Source organism: Dermacentor albipictus, chromosome 3, assembly GCF_038994185.2.
Source record: "Dermacentor albipictus isolate Rhodes 1998 colony chromosome 3, USDA_Dalb.pri_finalv2, whole genome shotgun sequence".
Taxonomy (NCBI): domain Eukaryota; kingdom Metazoa; phylum Arthropoda; class Arachnida; order Ixodida; family Ixodidae; genus Dermacentor; species Dermacentor albipictus.
In genome coordinates, this window is record NC_091823.1 from 54,123,343 (window position 1) to 54,135,728 (window position 12,386).

Genomic DNA, 12,386 nt, shown 5'->3' on the forward strand with positions numbered 1-12,386 from the left:
AACAAACTTTGATAGCACTCCTATATGTATCCTCCACACAGTGACATTCCTGTAATTTTTTTAGCCTAACGGATTTTTTTTATATTTTCATTCTTTTGCAGCTACTTCAGTTGCATGAAAATCGAGACTGTAAAAACAAAATATAACAAATTATTGAAGCAACTATTTTGAAAACAAAGCATGTCACTGTGTGCAGTGGTGCACAATGAGTGTAACAAAACAAACGGTGTAAAAATATTCATAACGGTGGCTGAGATATTGGCTTTGCAAGTTGACCTTGGTGGTAGAAAAAAGTTTTGAGAAAAAGGTGTTTGAAGTTTTGGGCCATGTTTATTCGACTAGAAACCACCGGCCTTGTAGGTACAGGAGTCAGGCTGCTCTCTTGGCTTCTTGGATCTTTTATGCTTGCTTTCATGTGCTTTTTGTGCCCTCTTCTTGCGCAAGGCATTTTTCTCAGCTGCTCGACTCGCTTGAGTCCGTTGCCACCGAGCATGATCCTCCAGCCGCAAACCCTGTCTTCCGTTCGGTTGCCGGCACAGAACGAAGTGACGCGCGGACAGTGGCGGCGGTCATATTCAACACTTCTGACAAGATGAATTATGACTCAAGATGCGACTGCATGGTGCGACCGTTGCTGATGCACGGTTCGTCTTCACGGCCGCAGACGCACGCGCTTGGACCAAACTTTCGTCGTTCATCTCGGTGACGGCGGTGGCACAATCGGGGTACGTCGCGGAGCATTTACAGGGTGTTGCAGGCCCGGAAGCATCGGAAAAGGCGGTTATTAGTTCGGTATCATCACCACTGGAACTCAAGGCTGCAACAGCCTGCGAATTGCCCGGCAATGCGTCGACAGTCTAAGCTTGCGCGCGGACGCAACCCTGCTAGGACTAATCCATCGGATGTTCGGCGGCTTGCGCTTGCGGCTGCCGAAGCGGCGCTTGGTCGCGTATTTCGTCGTCCACGCCCGCCAAGTCATGCTCGAAACCACAAAATGAAATAGAAAACTCAAATCCGATTAAAGCGATGAAGCGGCGGCGTACCTCGAATATCCAACACGTAAACAAAGGGGCAGCAGCCAGCGCGCGAAGAAACGGGAGAAGCAGACGCCGCAGCAGCTCGCTTCCAGACCCGGCCAATGGGGCGGCTCATAGAACGCACGTGACGGAGCAAGCCAATCGGCGGCCGCGACAAGCAGCTCCGCGACCTTCAGACTTTTTGCTTTTTTATGCTTGCCCTTCTCTCTATCAGGAAATGAAAGAGAGGAGTCAAAAGGCGAAGAGGCGCGCTTTTCAACGGTACCAGCATGGCCGCGCCGCGTACTGCCGTTCCGGAGCTAGGGACGCTCGAAAACCGCGACTTTTCCACCGATTTTCACGAAATTTTCGCTGTATTGCCTTATGTATATATTTATTTATGGTACTTAGAAGTCGTTTTCAGCGGAAATACTTGGAAAATTTATAGAAAAGGGGTCAAAGATTCGAAATCTGCAACTTTCTAAAAAAGTGATTTTTGGGTCGTTTTTCCGGAGTTGATCCCCGCGTCCTCCCTTAATGAAGCTGTGAGCCAGCTTTTCAGTCGGCCCCCTCTTTTCAGCAAACACTCGCATGGCAGATTCCTCGTTGGCGTTGCATATTCTCCATACACGGGCGTGGCCGCGCTGCAGAAGTCGTGGGCCACCTTTTTCATTGTGGGGTGATCTTCTCGTCGCAACAGTTGTATTCATGAGGCTGACATAACGCGCCGCTTCTGCCACTTGTGCCTGAATCGTCCGTGCTGTTGCTTTCAGTGTTGTCCTCATCACTGTCGTTAGGTGACACTTGGGCAACAACAGAGGCAACGATGGTGCAAAGTCTAACCTTGTAGCTGACATGTTTTTGAGGTCGCAAGAGCGTTGTTGAGCAACTTCGCATTCTAAATGCCACACGCCGTAGTCAATGGTAGATGCCTGTCACGTGCCAGCGCAGGCTTCTTCGTGCCACCATATGGTGCCACGTTAGACAGCACGGATGGTCCAATTTCTCTATGCTGAGCATCCGGTGTTTTGTATCCAAGCTTCGACATGATGCGAGTCCTTGCTTGCACGACACTGAAATGGTGTTGACGTGGCTTTACATGCAAATGCACACAGTGCCCACGAAAAAAAAAAATTTTTTTTTTTCGTCCCGCGTTTGCTGCGGGATGCAGGTGCGGGACACCAAAACAAACATGGCAGCCGGCGGAGGAAGCCGAAGGCGCCAAACGCGATTTTTTTTTTCTTCTCGTGAGTACATTACGTGCACTGAAACAGTTTCTTCCGTATCAGTGATGAATAATATCGTTAATATCGGCAAGTTTGCGGCAATAACGTAGCCATGTCCACTTTGAGGGGACAGAAACAGATGGGCGCACTTAGCTGCCAGTGACAGAAATGCATGGCCGGTGTGCTGCGGAAACTGCGGCACCGGTTTCACTACTCTCCTAACACGGCACGTTTCCGCTAAGGGTGGGCGAATATCTTAGCCGTGTTACAAGCGTCGGCGTATGAATAGGGTACACTTTTAACGTATCCGTGTAAACGTGGCTACTATCATTGCCGTGCGCGATTTGTTGCGTGCTCACGAGTGCAGATGAAAAGAATCGAAAGGCGCATCTTTTGTTTTTGTTGACCACAGCGATTATAAAGCCTACCCATAATAAAGGCAAGTTTGGTTGTACCTCTTTTTGTCATGGAAGTGCGTAAAGTGATGAAAGTAATGATATGAGGCATCCACTTAAGAATGTTTGGTGCGTGCAGGCGAGTCGTTCGCGTAGCATTCGACAGATGGTAAGCGCGATCATTGTTAGCTAGACTTGGAACACCACATATCGCTGCGGCAAGTTCAGGGTGCGATCATTACACGGGAAATTAAAAAAATCGAACTTTGACGACAAAATTCAGGTGTGCGATCATTACGCGAGTGCGATCGTTATGCGAGTAAATACGGTAATCCAAATTTGTCGCTGTTGTGCAATGTGGGCATCACATTTCGCTTCAGCGGCATTCGGCATTGCCCACCACGGCGGCATTCGGCATCACCCACTATAAGCTTGGTTACGTTTCAGTTTCCCGTCACCCTCTTAACATCAGGCAACAGGAAAACAACATAATAGACCGCCGGGGCACCATCAACTCAACACGCATTGGCGTCTTGGGCGGCAGCAATATGAGCGACGCTTCGCATTGCGTAGATGTCACCAATAGTTGAGTCTTGCATTTTTTGGGTTACTTTGGATTGTACGTTTTCCTGGTTAGCAACATTCTTTCTCGCTTTTTTTTTTCAGAATGTGTAATTGAGGTTCTCTTGTATTAGCTCGCAGTGGCTATTGCATTCTGCTGCTACACACATAGCTGGTTCAATTTCCAGCCATGGTGTTGACAATCTGATGAGGCCAAATACAAAAATACTTGTCTAGAATAATATACAAGCTCAACTAGTTGAGAAATGACTCTGGAGCCTTCCCCCTTGTGAACATACACATGGACACGCATGCACCCGTATAATGGTTTGTCTCATAGCCTTTCTGTTGCTTTGGGACGTGAAGCCTCATACTTTCATTTTTATAAATTGGGTCGTGCATGAAATTAACATGGCTTTAATACAGCTACCTGGTTTTTGCAGCATGCATTTTCACTAGATTCTACTGTTGCCACTTCTGCATAAGTGGGTAATACTGGTGGTGGCAAGACCTTGCACAGATCTGATCAAATATGGACAGAAAGAATGTAAAATGAAATGAAAAGAATTCTTGCATAATATGGCCCCTGACCATATCTTTTCCTGCTGCTGTTGGAGCATCGGAGTGCCATGTAGCTATGGGAATTGAGAAATGCAATTGATGTTGCTCATATTGTGACCCTTTGTTGTGCAGGAGGTGTTTGGGCGCATGTCAGCACTGGAGGCGGAGATGCCCCTGGTGAAGAGCATGGTGGCAGGGCACGTGGCTCGTGGTGTGGCCAAGGGGCTCATCACCCTCTCCGATGTGGCGAGCGCGCTGCCCCAGGGCCAGCACTACCCGCTGTTCCTCCTGGTGCTACAGCAGTTGGCCCGCACTCAAGGCCGCCCGTGGCTCACCCAGGGTCTAGCACAGGCCAAGGTAGGAGGTGTCCTAGTAAACACTTTCTTGTTGGCCATTTGTGTGCACAGGGTCTTCTGCAGGCAACCATTTTACCAAGCTTGATTCCGTGGTGAAATATCAGAATACCCTCAAGCACTTACCCCATGGCCATGCCACTAAAGTAGTATTATAACTAATGTGTGTTGCTTGCCAATACGAAGCAGTCGGGCATTTGTTGCATCATGAGCTTGAGCACAGTGACAGAGGCCAGGTAAAGGGGCATTTTGTTTCCTACTATATTTACAAAGATATTAACCCTTTAAGAATGGTACATAAATACTCGGAAGGAAAAGTTTATTTTTCATCTAAATGTGCAAAATATGCAGAAGCATATTCAGTCGCCCAGTTGGATGTGCCGAGGCGCGAAGTACCTAGTCACGGGCTCGAGGAGTCCACCCTTCATGCGCTCATTCGTACAGTCCGAGGTGCCGATGCGCGAAATGCCCAAGTCGACACTCGATGTGCTTATTCACGCAATCCGAGGTGCCGACGCGGGAAATGGCTAGTCGCGGGCTTGAGGAGTCTACACTCGATGCGCTTACTTGCGCAGTCCAAGGTGCCGACGTGGGAAATGCTTATGTGAGGGTCCACGAAGTCCGTGCGGGATGTGCTTGATCGCCGAGTCGGTCCAAAGATTGTGTGTACGATATGCTTCATCACGAATTCCAAAACACCCGAGTGCTGAAAGGCTTAGCCGCGTTTCCGAGGATTCCGCGCGTGAATCTTGGTCACGAAATCCGCGTTGCTGATGCTTGGAATGCTTAGCCGCGAGTCTGAAATGTCCACAAGCATAGGGATTGGCCACGGTAGTGCGATGTCCGTGTAGCGGCCGTTTGGCACATTGAGATTACGGCGAGTGGAGACGTCCAGACTCGCGAGGTGCAAAGAACCAAGCAGACGATGCGAGTGCCGGATCAATGGCGAACGGCGCTAGTCACGTGTCGGGTGCGGCCAACCACAGACTATGTCACAACCTTCAATCATTTGCTTTTTGTGTGCTGGTTTCTGTATGGAGGAGATAGCTGAGACGGCAGATTTGAAGACGGAGAAATGTGATTTCCAATGAGACCAAGGAGGCGGTGCTCGGTCGTGCCGTTCCGGAGATATTGTGGCTTGAAAAATGCTGTTCTTGATTTCCGCGAGATGTTTCGCCACCTTGGCTGATAAAACAAATTTTTTAGAGCACTGCTAAGTGGTTTACAGCGATATTTGGGTATTGGATAGAAAAAGGGTTGTAGAAACTGAAAATGTGATTTTCAAGAACTTGATTTTTTGCGATGCAAAAGCAGTCCCCCCTTAACAGTGACGTTATAAATTGACATTGTGGGCAGAATACTCTCCTGCGAGAAGAGAAACTTGGTGAATTAAAGGAATACAGTCGAACCTCGATATATCGAACAGCGCGGTGATCGCAAAATAGTTCGATATAGCCAGAATTCGATATATAAAATCACATAGAAAACGCGTCAAAAACTAGTGCAAATCAATCAGTGAACCAATCGTGGCGCAATAGATACTCACATGAAGCTTCAAACAAAGTATTTATTTAGTTCGCGGAAAGTACTGAAGCAGCGTAGCCTGCTTTATATTGGCAACCGCGTGCTTGACCACGGCGTCCTCAACATAGTCCAAACGGTGCACAAGAGACAGTCCAGTGCCTTCTATTGCGCCGCAGTAGCGGCGTACAACGGCCAAAGCAGCTACAGCCTCAGTTGCAGTCGGGAGCGGGGCAACACCAGCGCTTGCTGGATCAGCCTCGGCAGCGTCTTCGTTTGGCCGCTCAGCAGTCACTTCTGCCACGATCTCCACGTCTGTTAACTCCGCCACTGTTCCGGTGCTGTCGTCACCGCCAACGAAGTCCGCAATGCTCATGATATGTGGCTCAGCACCGACAAAGCGCTCCAACTGGCTCCACGGCCGCCTCGATCACGCGCGCACGGCGGGGGCAAGCCTCGCCGTGCGCGCATAGGTGCGCGCGTGATCGAGGCGGCCGTGCTGGCTCCAAGCCGCCGCGTGTGTACATACGCCGCTACGTTCAAAGGCGCCGGAGGCTTGCCACGCCGTGCGCGCATAGGTGCGCGCGTGATCGAGGCGGCCGTGCTGGCTCCAAGCCGCCGCGTGTGTACGCCGCTACGTTCAAAGGCGCCGGAGGCTTGTCTCGCCGTGCGCGCATAGGTGCGCGCGTGATCGAGGCGGCCGTGCTGGCTCCAAGCCGCCGCGTGTGTACGCCGCGTGTGTACGCCGCTACGTTCAAATGGCGCCCTCGGCGCAACCGATGTGGGCAGCTGTCGTACGCAGCAGTCTGGAACGCCGATCGCGCCGCCGCTATCTTCGAGAGTGTTGCGGGAAAGCTCGCCTCCTGTCAACAGAGCGCACTTCGTCTGGGGCGGCGGAGTTCGATATATCCATTTTACATCCCGCCCCGTTCGAAATAAAGAATTAAAAATGCATGCGATTTTCCATGTGATATAGAAATTGTTCGATATACGCAATAATTCGATATATCCGTGTTCGATATATCGAGGTTTGACTGTAGTAGCTGTAGCTACTGAATGTCCATTTCAAAAAATTGATTTTTCTCGCAATTTTTTTGCCTCAAGAGTCGTGTCCCTCCTTAAATGTCCGTTTTGATGCCTTGATAGGTGGTGATTACTGATGCTGCAAGTACTTGTGACTGTACAGGGTGTTCAATGCGTAGGGGCCAGTGTGGCTTCATTGGCCTTGGAGGGCAGTTTGGTGTCAGGGTAATGTAATGAGAAAGCATAAGGCATATTTATGTGTTGGAGCACAAAACGTGAATCGGGCACTGCAGGATATGCTTTGATAGTAACCTCTCAAGGGCCTCTGGGGGAGAGAGCTGTCCTTGGGCTTGCAGCAACTGTGGAAAGTGTGTGACCAAGATTGTTGTTGAAAGGCGAGTTGTTGGTGCACCTTTGCAGGTGGACTTAGAGTCACTGCTTCCCGAGGGCAACCGTGGCCCTGAGCGTCTGGCAGAGGTCTTGGAAGACCGAGGCTTGGGCTTCCTGCTGCCCCGGCTGCAGGGTGATCTGTGGCGGCAGCTGAAGGCAGACCCCAGTGCTACGGCCCTGTACCGGTGGATTCGAGACTCTGTTGACCCCCAGCAGCAGACTCAACCGGCCTTTGTGCATGCCCTGGTCACCTGCTTGCTGCGGTACATTCTTGGCCAGACCACCATGCCCCAGCTTCTCAACACCAACCAGGGCACCAATGACTCGGAAAATAATGAGGTGAGCAGTACCCCCTTTCTCCATGTTTTGCCTAAGTTGCCTGCCTGCCGACAAGTTTCTGTGGTAATGAAGGGAAAGCTATGGGATGGACCTTCTGCATGCGTATTACTACACCAAAAAACTCTATACAGTTGACTCTCGTTGCAGCAAGGACCCTGATAATCGACAAAAATGGCCGCCTTATCTGAAGTCTGTAATCTCTGAAATCATATTACGGTCTAAGCTCTGAACGACAGACCCACATGCAACAGACTTTCAGATATAATGGACCACATTTGAGCCTTAGTTTGTGCTATTTTGTTAATGCAACAGAGTTAACGGACTGTGCTACAGTGGACTATTGGCTACAGCGGATGAAATTAGCAGCAATTTTATTTCAGAATCGGGCACATAACGCTATTGCCGTATCGACACTAGGTGACGACTGACTTACAAGAGTCAGCTGACGATCACGGCTTAATATTGCGTGCGCGAGGGAAGAAGGCGGGGCAAAAACACATTGCCTTTTTTGGTGCGCGATGCTTGGGGGGATCGAGAGAGTTATACTCCGCAAGTTGCAGCTTATAGCTTGGCCGCCGTGTCTTGAAAGCGATCTGTGATGTTGAGAAAGTGTGCCAAGTGTTTTCGACGCTTAATTCTCTTTGGAGCAAGAGGTAGCACGAAGGTCAATTGGCTCACTGCTGGTGCAGCTGTGCTCATCTTGTTAATTTGCTATCGCCATCAATGCTTTGCTTTTGGGGCGAAACTGCAACTTTTCTGTTTTTTACTTTGGATGTTCATCACTCACTCTTTGCAGTAAAGTTGTTGGACATCCTGATGAAAGTTTCCAAAGTGTGGTGTTTTGGATATTGGGGACTTTAGAAAAAATCAACGTTTCTTGTCGGTATCAGGGTCCATTGTAACAAGAGTCAACTGTATATCCGAAACTGGAGCCCACCGCTGAAATGCCAAAAGATCGTCAAACAGTCGCTGCACATTTTGACTACTGCCAGAATGCTGCGAAACATCAGGATAAAAGGGAACAAATTATGCGTGGCTCTATCACAAACACTGGAGAAAAGTGGAGCTGGGGAAAGGCCAGTAAAGTAGCGCCAAACTGGAATGAGGCATGGCAGCAGCAGCGAGGGAATTGACCTTTGTGCTGCCCACCTTGATAATAAAAGAATATCAATATGGACATTTTTTTACTTTGACAACCTATAACCGGTTCAAAATGGCCAAAAACGATTTATAGCTTATGACGCACTATGAACATTCAGAATCAATTACAGTGGAACCCCGTTCATACGTTTTTCACCGGACCGGGGGAAAAAAACGTAACAGCCGGGAAAACTCAACAGTGAGGAAAGCTCCGAAAATGAATGAAAAAAATGCAGCTTCAACTATAGACAATTTATTTCCACAGAGTGCGCTTAGGACTTTAAAAAGTCTATAATGGCGGCTTGCCGTTTATTTCGCTCGCTAGAAATCGCCACACGTTTCTCAATAGCCTGGAAGGCTGCATTGCTGTCAGCGTCGCCGTGAGGTGCGACGTACCTGCGGAGGAGGTCCAGAGCCGCGACGGCTTTTCCAAAGCTACGATTTGGCAACTCCCCGGCACCATGCGGCTCGTGCTCCTCGTCGTCACCGCGTCACGGCAATGGCAACGGACGAAGGAATATCCGCGGGAAATTTTGCCTTCTTTGGCGTAATCATGCTGACATGCTAACGATTGTTTAGTATTGCTGCAGAGCGCGCGCGTCCGAGCAGCCCGGTTGCGCGCAGCGCGCCGTGGGAGAAATGTAAACAAGAGAGGAGAGCCGGCCCGGTAGGCGCAGCAACGCCACCAGCAACGCCAACTTCCGGTTACACTTTAGCTTCACAAGGAATGACGTCAGGACCTCTCCCGAGTTTCCTTCCTCCGTGGGTCAACACGTCCAACAACGATGCGGTGACCGTAATCACAGTGATGATAGTGAGAGCATTTTTCACGAATGACCACTAAATGTGGCGGCCTCTCGAACTGGCGTGCGGCTTCTTGCAGCCACTACCATAGCCAAGCCCGGCCAAGCCCAGCCAAAACTCGTATAAAGCCAAAATGGCGGTTGGAACGCGCTGCCTAGTTTAGCCCAGGCGGGTGCGGGGTGCTAAGTTGCGACGTACCATGCGGGAACGTTTTCACAGCGACAACGTAACAGCGGGGTTCCTTATACATTGTATCCTATGGAAGCTATGCTGGGACCGGATGAAAACGACGTAGCAGCCGGGAAAACGCAGCAGTGAGGAACGTAACAGCGGGGTTCTACTGTACATATGCTGTATGTTACCATGCAAGTTGCTCTTAATTAGCCAATTACACCCTAAAGAACACCATGTTCTGGATATCATAAAATATGTTTATAATGAGAAAAATGTTAAACCTTGATATAAAGAACTTCAGTATAATGAAATTCTCTATATAACAAAGTATTTTAATTTTCATGACCTCTTATCCCTAGAACACCATGCATTTAGAACCTCAACATAACAAGGGCTGTTTGTGTACAGATTTCAATTAGGGAAATTTCACTGCTGCTGCAACTGATGCAGAGACAATAAACTGAAACATCTGCGGACACAGATCAAATAATTGAATTGGAAGCAGCTGCTTGCAAACACGCCTCTCAAATAACGTGCCAGCCGTGTGACAGGAATGACTGCCGAAGTCGAGCCACATCATGTTTCGTGTAAAGTCCAAGTGCAGTAAGATCCTTTCGTGCACTATGTGCTTTAGGTGCGAGTTAAAGTGCAAGGGCGAGACGAGAAAGATGTTGGCTTTCACGAGTGCCGCTTTCCCACACGACTAGAAAGGGGGAGGGGAGCGAGCTTGCAGTAAACGCGATCAAGCGTAGGCGAGGGGAGGTAAGTTTGGGCCTGTCTCGATTTCCGATGTGCGTCTTGGCTGTTTGGCTGCGAATGCAGCTGTGCATCCTGCTTCAGAGGCAATCTCAAAGGGTGGGTGTGCCGTGATGCTGTCTTCCTGTGTGTTTAGTATTGGAGATTGTGTAATCTCGCATTTCTGTTAACTGTTAGAGCAAGAGGCAGACCAAGCATTTGCTCCCCAATGCCAGTGCTTTTCCTGATGGCGTCATCACAGTGCGGGCAATGCTATTGGCCATGGGGGGCGGAGTGCACACAGAAGCGTAGCTGGCTTCGCTTAATTCGTACCGCCGATGTGAATGTGTCGTTGGCGTGGTATCAAACGTATTTGTCACAGGCTCCCAAATTTATCAGAATGAGTTGTTTTCTCATTCAAGCTTGCTTTTCTTTATTGCCTGATAATTCGTAAAAGTCTGTGGCTCCTTTCCTTGTAAAAAAGATCGATTGGCGACTGCACTTATTTGCATAAAAGGTCGAATGTCAATACAACGAAATTTCGATATAATGAAACAAACAGCAGATTCTACTGACTTCGTTATATTGAGGTGTAGCTTTAATTGCATTTCTGAAATCGGTCAGTAAAATGCATTGAATGTGGAAGTGTTATCGCTGGTTTCGACTGTATTAAGCCACAACCGGCCAGTGGTGCCACGGCAGTGAAGCATCAGTTTTGTGTAAGTGCTGGCATGGGTTTCATGTGTACCTAATGCTTATGTTGCTAGCAGTATTGCTGCTTTGCATCAGGTCATTCAAATGAAATTACCTGTGTCCTGTTCTTCTGTGTTTCGCAACATCTTCCTTCCCTCTGCTGGACCCATCTCTCTAATTTGCTGGTCTGGAAAGTGGCAGGTGTGCATGCAGATTTCTCAAAAAGGAAGCTTCACAATAGATAAGGATCTTGAAAATGCCTGCATCGGGAGAAATTCTGCTCAAGACAAAACTCAAGCTGTCTGAAAAACTTGCATGGGTGTCCTTCACGGTTTTTATGTTACTGTTTGGTGGATGACTATTACCGTGCCGATTTCCTCTGAACTAGTTCTTTTTTCTGCCTCGTGCGCTCAGAGCACCGTACAGCAGCAGCAGCAGAATGCGGTGGCGCCCGAACGTGCCCAGCTGGACAAGGAGAGGGAGCTGCTGGAGCGGTACCAGGCCCTGTTGCGGGCCTTCCTCGGTGAGCGGTCAGCCTTGCAGCTGACCGCACTGTACGCACTGCAGACCCTGTGGCACTCACTGGGCTTTCCCAAAGGCATGCTGCTGCGCTGGTTTGTGCTCCTGTATGACTTGGAGATCGTCGAGGAGGAAGCCTTCCTCAAGTGGAAGGAGGATGTCAACGACGACTACCCGGGCAAGGGCAAGGCCCTCTTCCAGGTGGGTTTCTTTGGCTAGTTGTTATCGTTATACAGTTCAGCTCACTTCAGGGGGACGTGGCAGTTGCAGTGGTCAAATTGGTCAAAAGTTGATTTTCCAATTTATTTATTTCATTTTTTCATGATTCTTGGACCTTCATAATACTGTTGTGTAGCGACGGCCATTCTTCTTAGAGGGCCCCTCATCAGGTCTGGCCATTTCGAGCTGACAAGTGCAGTGCATACAATGTACGCTAATGATCATGTCCAAGTACCGTATTTACTCGAATCTAACGCGCACCTTTTTTCCGATAACAAAGGTACAAAAACTGCATGTGCATTAGAATCGAGTAAGACCCTAAATTCGCGTTACCATATTTCATTTGCATTCGAAAAATGACCACCTCGTACACACTTCTAGCCTAGTTGCCGTAGCTTCCTCCATGTGCATACTTCCATGCTGTATGTGTAACCAGGCGCTGGTGTAACTTAAGTCTACCGCCTGTCTTCCCGTTTTCTGCGTTTATTCAATCTGCGTGGAAACACCGACAGCGAAGACATGCCGAGTCTACTATGATGCTGCATATAAAAGGAAAGTTATCATATGTGCGGAGACAGACGGAAATCAGGCCACATTACGGGCGTTCGGAGTTTCCGGAACTTGTGTGCGGGACTGGCGCAAACAGAACAATGTTTTCGTCAGCAAAGCAACAAGAAAGGATTTCAGTGTACCAAAGCAGGGCCGCTTCGCCAAAAT

General features: G+C 49.0%; 1 protein-coding gene across 4 annotated transcripts in view; it reads left to right on the forward strand.

The window, feature by feature from the left end:
* Positions 1-12,386, forward strand: part of NAT1 (N-acetyltransferase 1) — a 39,959-nt gene that overhangs the window by 12,239 nt on the left and 15,334 nt on the right. For all 4 annotated transcript variants that reach the window (XM_070535471.1, XM_070535473.1, XM_070535470.1 and 1 more), the window contains exons 5-7: positions 3,892-4,116; positions 7,077-7,385; positions 11,346-11,651. In XM_070535471.1, the coding sequence (XP_070391572.1) occupies positions 3,892-4,116; positions 7,077-7,385; positions 11,346-11,651 (840 nt within the window). The remainder of the gene's footprint in view (positions 1-3,891; positions 4,117-7,076; positions 7,386-11,345; positions 11,652-12,386) is intronic.